At 46.2% G+C, this 12,818-nt stretch overlaps 1 protein-coding gene across 2 annotated transcripts in view; it reads right to left on the reverse strand.

Moving 5' to 3' along the window:
* LOC129341100 (rho GTPase-activating protein 20-like) overlaps positions 1 to 12,818 on the reverse strand; it is a 71,060-nt gene that overhangs the window by 23,882 nt on the left and 34,360 nt on the right. For both annotated transcript variants that reach the window (XM_054996052.1, XM_054996053.1), the window contains exons 7-11: positions 11,818 to 11,895; positions 10,236 to 10,302; positions 5,008 to 5,196; positions 1,972 to 2,147; positions 1,120 to 1,281 (exon numbers count right to left, since the gene is read on the reverse strand). In XM_054996052.1, the coding sequence (XP_054852027.1) occupies positions 1,120 to 1,281; positions 1,972 to 2,147; positions 5,008 to 5,196; positions 10,236 to 10,302; positions 11,818 to 11,895 (672 nt within the window). The remainder of the gene's footprint in view (positions 1 to 1,119; positions 1,282 to 1,971; positions 2,148 to 5,007; positions 5,197 to 10,235; positions 10,303 to 11,817; positions 11,896 to 12,818) is intronic.

Below are 12,818 nucleotides of genomic sequence, written 5' to 3' on the forward strand. Positions count from 1 at the left end.
CCTGCATGCTGGCCCTTCTGCCAAGCTCTTCCCCTCCCACCTCAGGGCAGATTCACATCCTCCTCTCACCACCCAGCAGTCATGATTTTTTAGCTGTCCTCCACCCTCCATTCTATCAGCCCTGGATGTTGCCGAGAAGAGTGGGGCTGTGCCTGCCTGGCTTTTGGCATGCCGCTGCAAGGGGGGCTTTGTGAATGTTCGCTCCACACACTGAATAAGAGCCAAGGCTCGAGGGCTGCGATTGTGAAGACACTCCACCCCCAACACACAAATTCTGCCAGTCTTAGAGAAATCCACTTTGCTTCCTTTTCCGTTTCTCAGATGTTCCCCCCACCCAATTCATGTCATAATTTCATTCGGAAAGAACTTAATGGTAATTTAGGAATGTGTAGAATTGCCCCGCCCTCCCAGACCAGGACACTTTGCTAGTCCTATCAGGACTCTCTTGGTTTTCCCTCAGAGTTCTTTAAATGTTTTGCCCAAGCAAGAACATCAACATTTGCCTTGAAACGTTGCATTAATCAAAACGCAGTGACAGTTCAACACAAGTCCTCTTGCCAACTTAGCTGGAGATCAGCATGGCCCGTCTCGAGCCCACAGAGCTCAGGAGCTGAGAGGATTATGGAAATCTGCTCCTGCTGAGTGAGTCCTCCGCCCCACCCTCTCTCCCGGAGTCTTTAGACAGGCTCTGCACAGCAACTTCAAGCTCCCAGTCCACACGGTTATGACGACGCATGGCTCTGAGACCCATTTGCCCTTTCATCCTTTTTTCCAGTCCAAACAAATGCCCCAAGTGCATGTTTTGCTTTGGTCTAAACATTCCTGCAATGAGAGAAGTGCACTGCAGGCAACAGATAGCTTTCCAGTAGAGCAATAGCTCTGGAGCTGGTCTCCTTTAAAAAAAAAAATGAATGCAGGCATTCTCAATGAAGGACAGAGGGCCTGTGCAGCTTTCAAAATACACAGAAAAAAATAAGATGTTATTGACTGAGAGGTGATATTGAATGAAAGGCTAGAGGGTGTGGCGTGGTCCTCATTTTAGCTCACAGTGAAAGATGAAGGACACAAAACAGTGGCCTTCAAGTGCTATTCCATTTCTTAACGTATGGCCTAACTCACCGTGATGACTGCAGCTGCGACAAAGACAGACTCACGATCCACTTGCACTTCATCTCCAGAGTTGAGCTTCTCTTTCAGCTCCTTGCATATCTTGGCATTAGCTGAACGCCTGAAGATGCCCCTTGTAGAAGGACCTTCGTGATACAGGAGCTTCAGAATATCCTAAGAGGAAGAAAGCCACCCGCTGAGTATTTGCCAAGGGTAGTTCTCAGCTTTAATATACACTGCAGACGGAACAGCTTCAGGTTCTCACAAGCAATGTGCCTTCTCGCCACTGGCAGGGTGGTGGTCTTGAAGGAGGGGGAGGGCTGTGTGCGTGCAGCACAGTCTGGGACCTCCGGGGACCTTGTCATGCCTGGGGCTACCAAAAGGACCAACAGCCTGTATGGTAGATTTGGGTCAGATGGGGGGGGGCATTCACATCCTCCAGACACCTTTCTAATCCACTCCCCGTGCTTCTAGTTTTGCGCCTGTGCAGCTAACCAAGGAGAGCGCAGCATCTGCATTGCAAATGCGCCCACTAAAACACCACGCATGAACGTTGCTTGGCCTGCCTCATCACTAGCCCACCATAGGAGCCATCCCCTGCCCATTGGACCTGCTCCTGGTGACTCACATAGCCCAGAATCTGTGTTTCCTCAAGGCACTATGCAGGCACATGCCTTGCGCCTGCAGCGTTATAAGGGTCCGATCTTGGGTGTGAGCAATGGCCATCAACAGCGGAGGTGACGGATGGGTGAAGGAAAGGCAGCAACTCAGACAGACAGCAGGGTCCGGGCTCGAAAGTGCCAGGCACAGTTTGCATGTCTCCAAACCCATTCTAAGGTCTATATGTCAAGAGCCCCACTTTACCATGATTGGTTTGGGAAGACTTCCGTCAGGACAAACAGATGTTAGGGACAGACCAAAGAGCTTCCGTGGGGTGGTTGGGGACTGTGATGCTGGGCTGCCTGTTGGGGTGCTGGTACTTCGGCGGAGAGCCCAATCAATCAAAGACTTCTTTCTCTTGGTGAGTTTCTGGAAACTTTCTGAAAGCACAAAAGATCTTCAAATTTCCAGATGCTCCTTTTGATAGAAAGTTTCATTAGATGTAATATTGCGTATTGTCTTGTGGAGGACAGGCACTGGGAGATTCGTCCAGTGATTAAGGATACAGGACTTGGAAGCTACATAATCTTTTGAACTTCCCACCTCCTTGTCCTGCCCAACCAAGACTTTTCCCCACTCGATCCATCCCCTCTCCTGCTGCCAACTGCAAAAGAGAACCACTTCTGAAAATTAAATGAACACAAACTATTCTGAATACTTTATTGTGAGCCACGTCTTTTCATTTCTATTTAATTTCTACTTAAATTAACCAAGCCCAGAACGATAGCTTTCATGGCCAAGTTGTGTCTGACCAATGCCTCTTGACCAATGCTTTTGGGCAACTGGTTGCTGCTATTCCATCAGATCTCATTGGAAAAAGAATGGCTAAACAATAGAGATGGGCACGAATCAAGAAAATGAACCAAGAACCATGACGTTCAACGAACTTGCCCCAGTTCGCGAACCGGTTTGTGGTTAGTGGTTCGTGGAGTTTAAATGCCCCTTTCCGTGCTGCTGAGAAGCGGCACAGAAAGGGGCATTTCACCCCAGCTGGCTTGGATCAAGTGCTTGGCGGGGATCTCCCTGCTAAGCAGCTGATCTGGGGGTTTAAATGCCTCTTTCCCTGACCACTCTCGCAGCCGGCGAAGGGAATGGCAGGGCTGCCAGCTTAAGCCTGCAGCACCGCTGCCGTTGGGTGCTCCATTCGCCCGCTGTGAGAGTGGCCAGGGGATCCCCTGGCTGCTTCTGCAGCAGGCGAAGGGAACAGCAGGGCTGCCAGCTTAAGCCTGCAGCCCTGCTGTTGGAGTGCGGAAAGGGCCCAGGGTTTAAATGCCCCTTTCCGTGCCGCTGCACAGGGGCACGGAAGGAGCATTTAAACCCTGCTGGCTTCGATCAGCTGCCTGGCAGGGAAGTCCCCACCAAGCAGCTGATCCGGAAGTTTAAATGCCCCTTTCCCTGCCGCTGGCAGAGCAGTTCATGAACGTTTATGAAAACGGGGCTTCCACAAACTGCAGGTTCGTAAACCACAAACCGGCCTGGTTCGTGACGAACTGAAGTTCATTCTGCAGTTTGTGCCCATCTCTACTAAACAATTCTTCTCCAGCTCAGTGCTTTCCGCCTGCAGATGGTCCTCTCCTGATAAGCCGCAGCTGGAGTTCCAGCCCATGTAATGAATCATTTTGGCATGAGAAGGAGCAATCAGAACCTATAAGGGAATCTAAGCAGAGATTTTCTTCCAGCTCCCACTATGTCCAGCTAAGCACCCAATTGTGGCCTTCAGCTGCAATCCTAAGCATCTTTATCTTGGACTCAAAGGGACTTACTCCTGAATGGGTATGCTTAAGATAGGGCTCTCTACATGCCTCGCTAACATCAAATTCCATACAAACTCAAGAGGAACAAAGCTGAACGTATTAAAATAAAGGATAAAGCAATACAAAATTGGAACAGAGGCATTATTTGGATAAGTTTTAGCACATCTTGTATATATGCTAAATCAGATTGGGAAAAAGAATTCTCAGTTAAATTCTTGTTACTCAAATCTGCATTACACAACCTACACCACCCCATCATTTTATTTTTTTCCCATCAAGTTACTTGATGGATGCTGTTGGTTTTAGGAGAGTTAGAAAAACAAAGTATTTATACATCGATTTTGAAAAACGTTACTTCTTTCTACTGCCTTAAAATTCACCAACAGGACATAAAAATTAAGATTTTTACAAGTATCCAGGGCTTTTTTTCAGCCAGAACGCAGTGGAACGGAGTTCCGGCACCTCTTGAATATGGTCACATGGCTGGTGGCCCCGCCCCCTGATCTCCAGACAGAGGGGAGTTGAGATTGCCCTCCACACCATGGCGCGGATGGCAATCCAAACTCCCCTCTGTCTGGAGATCAGGGGGTGGGGCCACCAGCCATGTAACCATTTTCGTTGAGGGTGATTTAAACTTTAAAAAACTCCCCCCTTGTTCCAGCTAACCCAAAGTTACGTCATTGCACGGTCCTGGGAACATGTGCACTTTGCGCGTGTGCATGTGGTACCAGGGGCACCACCTCCCGCCAGGAGTTGCCCCCTGTGCTAGCAACCCACTGAGTTCCACCACCTCTTTCCCCCCCAAAAAGCCCTGCAAGTATCCCTTAAGCAAAATTGGAAAATCACAATCTGTTCAAAATTCAAGCAGTTCAACATGAATTCTGAAGTGTCTTCACTGGTGAGAAATTACTAGAACTGCTCCTTTAAAGGAACAGTGGTATACTATAACACTAGGTCAGTGATGGCGAACCTTTTTGAGCCCGAGTGCCCAAACTGCAACACAAAACTAACTTAATTTATTTCAAAGTGCCAGCACTGCAATTAAACCTGAATACTGAGGTTTTAGTTTAGAAACAACAACTCATACAGTTGTCCCAACTAATTAACATCTCTCTCTCTCTCTCACTCACTCACTCGCTCAAAAGCCACGACTGAAAGTAAAGCAAGTTAAATCAAAACAGCTTACTCTTCTTTAGAAAGCCAGCCCCAGCAGCCTCACTGCTGCCTCCGCTTCCTGCTGCTAAAGAGACGGGCAGCAGGGAGGCAGCCTTGAGGAAAAGGAATCACGTGGGCAGGGCCAAAACCCATGTGATCTCTGCTCAGAGCGCCAAATGAGCCCTGGACCTAGCGATCTGGCGACTTGGCTCGCGTGCCCACAGAGAGGGCCCTGCGTGCCAGCTGTGGCACACGTGCCATAGGTTCGCCATCGCTGCACTAGGTCATATGACGAAATCCCACCCGATCTTTGCCCAACACCACTTTTTACCTCTCTGCAGCTGCACTGGAGCATGGGGCTTGGGTCTTAGGATGAACTGACATTGCCTATCCCTGGGGAGCTGGTCCAGGAGGGGAGTTTCGTTTTCATCAGACAGCTGCATGTTATCGTTGGTTCCTTGGAGTTGGTCTGAAGAGTCTCGGAGGCAGCCGAGAATAATGCTGAAGGGATATTCATGACCTGTTGCCATGATGACACACAAGAGGGATGTTAAAATTAAGAGAAGTTCAACAAATATCCTTGTTTCAGAAAGTACTTTCTTCAGAGAGTCCCAGAACCTGATATTCATATTTACTGAAATCATGGCTAACCAAAACATGTAAATATCTATTACGGGAAGGCTATGGGACCGGGCGGTGCTAGGGAGCAGAGCTGGGCAGAACTGAGCAGGTCAATGGCAATGCCTAGACTTGGGTCAGCAGCAAGAAATCTTAGACTCCTCAGGTGTGTTCTTGGTTCTTCAGACTTTGATTGTTAGAACATTACCTGCCAGAATGTTTTTTACTCAATGACAGCTTGTATCCTACTCCAAGGCCAGGTCTCGTTACCCCACACCACCCTGGTTTTCCCATGCCATGCTCTTTCAGCACAGTTACTTAAAAGGTCACACAACTAACTGTGGCAAAAGAAAAGAGATTGCAGCACACTAGCTTGTGTGGACAATGCCTGAAAGACATGGGATCTGCCTTGCTCTCCTAGTCTGCTGCCCCCTTGTTGCAAGAGATAACATACTACTTCACCACATTTTGAATGACATTCTCCAATATCATAGCAAGAAAACCACTCTAACATGCCTGTGAGGGAAGGATCAACTGTCGACTTGATATGAGGAATACTCTACGATATGTTGCCATGGAGGGGGGTGGGAGAGGGTTTTTTTAGTTTGCCTTTTAAAAGCTGCTTTTTTTGCTGTGTATGGGGAATGCTTTGTATTGGCTTTTGTGTGTGTGTGGGGGGGGGTGATTTGGTCTGGCTTTCACTTGTAATATTTAGTGTTTTATTTGCTGTTTGTTCTTCTGAGGGGGTCTTCTGTTTTATCCTGCTGGGGTGTTTTGTTATAGTTCTTGTTAATTAATTAATTTGTGCTTCTGCTTATCCCCCGTTTCCCTCTGTTGTGGGTGCTTTCTTTTCCTAGTGGGGGGGGGGGCTGTTTTCCCCTGTGGTTGGGGCCTGGGTTGCTGCTTTCTTTGTAGAAGTTTGGTTGGCGTTTTTTGTTGGGTTCTGTGGGCATAGGTTTACGGTAAATTTTTGCTAGTTCTTCTTCCGGGGAGGGGGGCTGTTTCCCCCTGTGGTTGGCGTGCTTCAGTTTGTTAAACATAACTTAAATTAGTGGTGATTGGATGTACTTTGGGTATTCAGAGAGGGGAACTTTTAAAAAGTGTTTTATTATTAGGCTAGTTGCAGGTTTTGTAAAGCAAAACTTAATTTGTAGCTTTTAGGGACCAACAGGGGAGGGAAGGCAGCATGGTACAGCCCGATCTCCTCAGATCACGGAAGCTAAGCAGGGTCAGTACTTGGATAGGAGACCACCAATGAAGACTGCAGAGGAAGGCATTGGCAAACCACCTCTGCTTTTCACTTGCCTTGAAAACCCCAGCAGGGGTCGCTACAAGTCAGTTGTGACTTGACAGCACTTTACACACACACATGGACCAAAAGAGTTTTCCCCCTCTTTAATAAGATGGTGTAGGAATTAAGAAGGGTTCAGGGGTGTTCTACTCAAATTATATAGATAAATAGGCTGCCAATAGTGACATTTAACTAGCCTTTCCCTGCCCATCTTTGCTCCCTTGGAGCCAGGCCAGGCGCATTAGAAGAAGTTTATTGGAGTTTGTCATAAGCTCAGGAGTAGTGCTTGAGCCTATAAGAGGAATTAAACGGCTGCTTGCTAGTGTATAGTGAGTGCCGCAAACCTAAACCAGTCCTTTTAAAAAGAGATTTGTGTGTCTGTCTCCAGGTTTAGATGTACAAACATTAGCAAGTCTTCAGAGTAAGTAGGTAGGTTTTTTAAAAAACTGATTTTTGTCTAGCAGCTTTGGCTAGGTAGGTTGGTAACTTTTAAAGGCTAGGTGGTTGGTAACTTTTTAATGTGAATGTAGGTTAAACAGGCTAGAAAATGAGTGACAGCAGGCTGCCCTCATGTTGTGGCTCTCAGAGAGCAGCACTTGGAGTGGGGAGGGTTAGTTCAGCCCAGAGGACTGGCCCGCCATCTCCCAGGCACGGGAGGTCCTCAGGCCTTCACGGAATTCACTGCCACAGTCTCGTCTGACACGACGACCCTGGGGCTGGTCATTCCTCTGGTGCAGATGCTCCCGAATGCTATGGCCTCTTTCCTAGACCCAGGTACATAATATGCAGACCTTGTTCCAGGAGTGCACGTGTAAATCATGTAAACCCAAGGCTCAGCCAGCCCTAACATTAACCCATCTCTTAGCCATGATTAAAGGAATCACAATCGGAGGACTTTGTGAAGAATTAGGAGGTTTGAAAATAAAAGCCAGATTTAAAAATTCCACAACATCGACTCTTTCCTGAGCCTTATAACAAAATCAACTCTGGCTTGATTCACATTTGATTCAAAGAGCCCCTCCCTATAGAATGAGACTGTTTGTATATCAAATATAATAGTAGTCGTTATGAAATAATATGGGAAAGGTTGAAAAAACATGCTCTGCCCCCCCTGGCCAAAGTAAATATCCCATTTAATTTAAATTGTCCACTTGAACATACATAACCTTCTTACTAATGCTAATGATACAAAAAGGGAAAACATTTAAATTATTGCTAGTTTAAAGATCCAAGATAATTCTAGAACTGGTGCCCTGAATTTGAACTATAAACTATTACGCTGCTTTTATGTTTATTTTTGGTGATTTTCTGCTACCCATAATGAAACCTTTGGGCTGCAAATCTCAAATGCCCCCTAACCTGGATAGCACAGGTGTGCCTGATCTCCTCAGATCTCAGAAGCTAAGCAGAGTTGGGCTTGGTTAGTAATTGGATGGGAGACCTCCAGTGAAGACCAGGGTTGCAGAGGCAGGCCATGGCAAGCCACCTCTGTTAGTCTCTTGCCATAAGTCAACTCTGCCTTGAGGGCATTCTCCACTACCACTAGTCAGAGAGTAGCTTTAAAAAAAAAGTCTAAAAAAATCCCACATATAAGCAACGTTCTAAAAGTCTTATATATCAAAGAGATTTTTTCAAAGAAAAAAGTCACCCATGAATAAAAAGGACATCATCTAGAATAATTCTAGAGGGGCAGCAGTTATGTTAGTCGATTGCAGCAAAAAAGCAGCAGGTCCAGGTGCATCTTAAAGACTAACGACATTTATGGCAGCGTGAGCTTTCCTGAATCAGAGCTTTTTCAGATGGTATCAGTTGAAAGAGAAAGCTCTTACTCAGAAAAGCTCACACTAGAATAATTGTTAGTTTTTAAGGGGCCACACTGGACTTCTCTTTTATTTGACCATCTTGAAAACTTTGTTGCTGTATTTAGTTGGTTCATTCCATGCATTCATATATACATGGGAGATTGTGGGGTGTGTGGGCATGGGGGCCAGAGGTGCAGCCCCTCAGTGTCTTCAACAAGTGAAGTGTATTAAATGCAGGTGAGAAAAACTTCCAGTTGTGCAGGATTCACAAGAGACTGATAGGAATGCCCAAAGGAAGCCAAGCACAGGCATTTGTCCTGGGAGTTCTCCGCTGCGTTGCTGCCATGGCTTTGCAAGTAGATCCTCTGTTTATTCGGGCATGCTTCTGTGGACTGTGCAGGCTGCTTATTTAGGACTGGTCCAGAAGCTTGCTGATGGGAAGCATCAAGTATTTCATGACAAGAGATTGCATTGTAGATGGCCTCTGTCAGATCTCTGACTTGCCTGGAGCCCAGGGGCCATTGGCTTAGGCATTGGGAGTTCAGTGTTCATAGCTCCCAATGAATTATTAGGCAAGCAGGGGACCTCTGTTTGGATCACGATGGTGTCATGGCCAGAGTGGATGGGTTAAGACTTCCCCTGCTGCCATGATCTCAAGGAGTTGCTATCTGCCCTATGGGCAGGGCTTTTTTTCAGCAGGAACGCGGTGGAACGGAGTTCCGGAACCTCTTGAAAATGGTCACATGGCTGGTGGCCCTGCCCCCTGATCTCCAGACAGCGGCGCAGAGGGCAATCTAAACTCCCCTCTGTCTGGAGATCAGGGGGCGGGGCCACCAGCCATATGACCATTTTCAAGAGGTTCCGGAACTCCGTTCCCCTGCGTTCCCCCTGAAAAAAAGCCCTGCTGAGACCCATCCCAGAGCATTTGGTCACTGAGTTTTAAAAATGCTGCAACAAAGAACTCACTGTGTCTTCCCCCAATTTGGCCCAGGTTGTAGTTCTTTCAGAGCCATAAAATCATCTCCAGGTATCTTCAGAAAGAGTTCCAATGTGCAGATTAATTTCCTCCTGGTCAAACCCAGGTATTTCAATAGAAAGGTCATTTAACTTGTGGCTTGTTCTGGCTAAGTAATAACTTAATGAATTTTTAGAATGTGTATATTTTCACACATGACAATTCATGTGGTTGTTCTGCACCATAGACCTCGTAGTCTTAATGTTGCACACACAGTAATTCTTGTGCTTGGTGCCTACAAATGCACTGCTTTGTGACTTCTGTAGTCTTAAGGCTTCATAAACAATGGAGTGCTTTTTGAAATCCTGTACAATGACTGTTGATTAAAGCAGTGTGCGTAGAGATCCCCTCAGCAGACTGACCCATTACACAGCAAATTTCATTTGTGTAGAATTTAGGGGCAAACCCTCTTGAGTCTGCAATATTTTCCCCTAAGGGTATGTTTTAGGAACTATAGTAGAAATGCATACAGAATCCAACACACATACATTTCCCATTCAATTCCAGTCTAACCCCAAGCCTCAACTTGAAACTTTCTAAAACATTTTATTGAAAGAATATATTGCATCAGAACTGCCCTTCCCTGACGCATTAATCTGACAGTGTGAGGGCACAGTCTTAGATCTTACATGGTAAATGTAGCTGGTAAGCACCTATGACTTCTTATTTTAAGACCCATTTGGTGCTGGGATGTGGTAAATAGTTCAGACCCCTCTCAAAAGACCAGCTTTCTGAATGATAAAAGAAACGTCCTTTTATCCCCTGGAATTGAATGGCTGAGCTCCATTCACTTCAGTCGGCTTCTGTACCATTACTTAATGAAGAGTTCTTACCAATTAGCGGGTATGCAGGACCATCCCTTCCTGGTATTACCCAGAGATGATAGTCAGTTGGTCGGCCCTGTGAATTCAGAAATAGAAGGAGGGCTTGTGAATGAGCCATGAGGCCAGGCCCTGGCGGGGGGAACCCCCAAAACAACAGAGAGGAGCCCAGCTGGACACAGAGTCCAAAAAGGGGAAGAGGAATCAGCTGAGCAGGCCTTGGCTCAGGAAATGCATGTCTGCAAATTGCCTGGAAAACAACCGCATGACAGTTCTTGCTGGCCTTCAGAGGAAGGGAAAAGGTTCAGCACAGGAAGGTGAAACGAAAGCTTTTCTGAATCCATGAATGAGGCTCAAAGAGCACTGGTTAAATAAAAGTGCAGGAGTTCATTATATACTTTAAAAATGGCAGTAATGTACAGTCATTCCCAGAACACACAGATGTGCTGGGAGAGAACTGCTCACGTGCCATTAGAAATACATTATTCTATATACTTTCCCTTTTTCTTATGTTTTGCTAATGATTTTTTAATTTGTAAAGACTAGCACTTGTGGAGGAATGTAGTGCTCTGAAAGCAGAAAGTGTACAAACTTAAGACATCTAAAATGGAAACATGAGAAACGTTGCAGGGTCACGCTGGAGGTAAGAGGGGCCCCCTGGCTCTAAACTGTGCTGGGAGTTATGTGGGCTTCTGGGAGAAGACGCTTCCCAACCAGTGAGGTGTCAGAATGCCTCCTGTCTTCCAGACACTCTTCACCTAATACCAAATAGGTATGTGTGGTTACTGTATAGTGAGATGGAAAAACTCTGTACATGTCCAGGAGACCTCTCTTCATCTGTTTGCAATCTTGCTATTGATTGCAATCTTGCTATTAATTCAACTTTATTTAGGTTCCACCCAAGAGAGAGGTGCTTATGATTGGCTGGAGCTTAAGACAGCCCTCACTCTTTTGGGGTTCAGTTTTTCTTTTACTGTTGAGATTTGTCTGCCTGAGTAGTCCTTCAGCCCTAAGATGTTGGGGTAGGTGAATACAGGTGCTTGATCAAGGTTATTTTGGTGAATAAGAAGCATTTTGCTCATGTTCAGAGGCACGAATCAAGCTGCAGCTGGACAAGTGGTGGTGAATGCTTGTAAACAAATACTGGACTGAGTGAATGGGGCGCTCAGTCTTCTCTTCTCATGCCCCATGGTCAAAGTTACTCTCCAGGACATTTTCTGGCAACCCAATACTTGAATTGATCTCACCTTGGTTTCCTGCCCAGTGCCCCCACTTCTCGGTCCTGACATTAAGCAAGCAGGAAGGAGGAAGGAGCAAAGGAGAAGAAGTTACAAACAGGATGCACAGGAACGAGTTCAGTCAGTAAGGAGCTTACTGGGTCAGGGCGAGAGCTTTGAAGCCATCCTCGTAGCCACCCCTTGCAAAGCAACGGAGCGGTTTCACGTTTCCCCTTCCATCTCAATTAGGAAAGGGTTTGAAACTTACATTTTTTAAAAAAGCTAGATATGGGGGGCCAGGGACGTTTCTAAGAGAGCGCTGCCCCCATCTGCCCCTGAAACTGCAGGACTGCCTGGGATATAAAGCCTACACTTACCAGAAGTCCCAAGTTTTGAGTGGTCTTCTTGATGACGCTGTCGGCTGTCTCTGTGTTGGCTATGCTTATTGTGGTGTTCTACGTAGAGAAAACAAAGGAAGACTTCAGAACAACTCAAAGGCCTGCGCAGTGTTTTCCTATCAGCACGGCATCGTCCCTGGCCATGCAGCCTTGCCTGGCTACCGCTGCGTATAAGTGGATGCCACTTTTAAGATACACATTTAAAACAGTTCAGTGACTGCTATAAACACTGTGAATTCTTTGTCTCCCCTCTCCACCCATCCTTTTTTTAATTTTGGTAAAAAGAAATGGTTTCCTTGAGGAGCTGTCTTTAACATCTGAGGAAAGTGGAGGGGAGCAGATAATGGCCCTGGCCCAGGAAGAGCAGATGAGGGTGCCGCCAGGTAATCCTAGGCAAAGCGGATATATGGATTTAGAACAGACTAAACAGTGGAAGAAAATATCAGGCTTCTCCTCTTGCTTCCCTCTGTGGTTTTACCCAAAGACTATAAAGTCAGTGGGACTGAATGGGATTAACTGGTTTGTGCCATACATCTTTGCTATGAAGCCCTCATCACAATTTTCTAAGTACGAATTTGTCAGAGTGACGGAGCATTCCTGTATTTGCGCTCAATAAAGTACAAAACATGGCTGTGGGTATTAGAAAGAAGAACAATTCTCAGAGTAAACTATAAACTGAAGTCTAGGAGAGAGCTGGCCAATGCAGGGTCCAGATCGGCCCCACAAAATAATTCGATCTAATCTATGACAACCCTAATGATTTTACTCAAGGTCCAGCACAAAGTATGCTGGCACTATTGATTACAAAGGGAACGAGTTAATTCTAAAACTTGTGTGTGTGTGTGTGTGTGTGTGTGTGTGTGTGTGTGTGTGAGAGAGAGAGAGAGAGAGAGAGAGAGAGAGAGAGAGAGATTTTTCTCTTGGATTTTTGTATGGGATATCCCGTAACCTTAGTTGTTAATTAGTGTTGACTTTATCCT

The sequence above is a fragment of the Eublepharis macularius genome, chromosome 13, assembly GCF_028583425.1.
Source record: "Eublepharis macularius isolate TG4126 chromosome 13, MPM_Emac_v1.0, whole genome shotgun sequence".
In the NCBI taxonomy this organism is placed as follows: domain Eukaryota; kingdom Metazoa; phylum Chordata; class Lepidosauria; order Squamata; family Eublepharidae; genus Eublepharis; species Eublepharis macularius.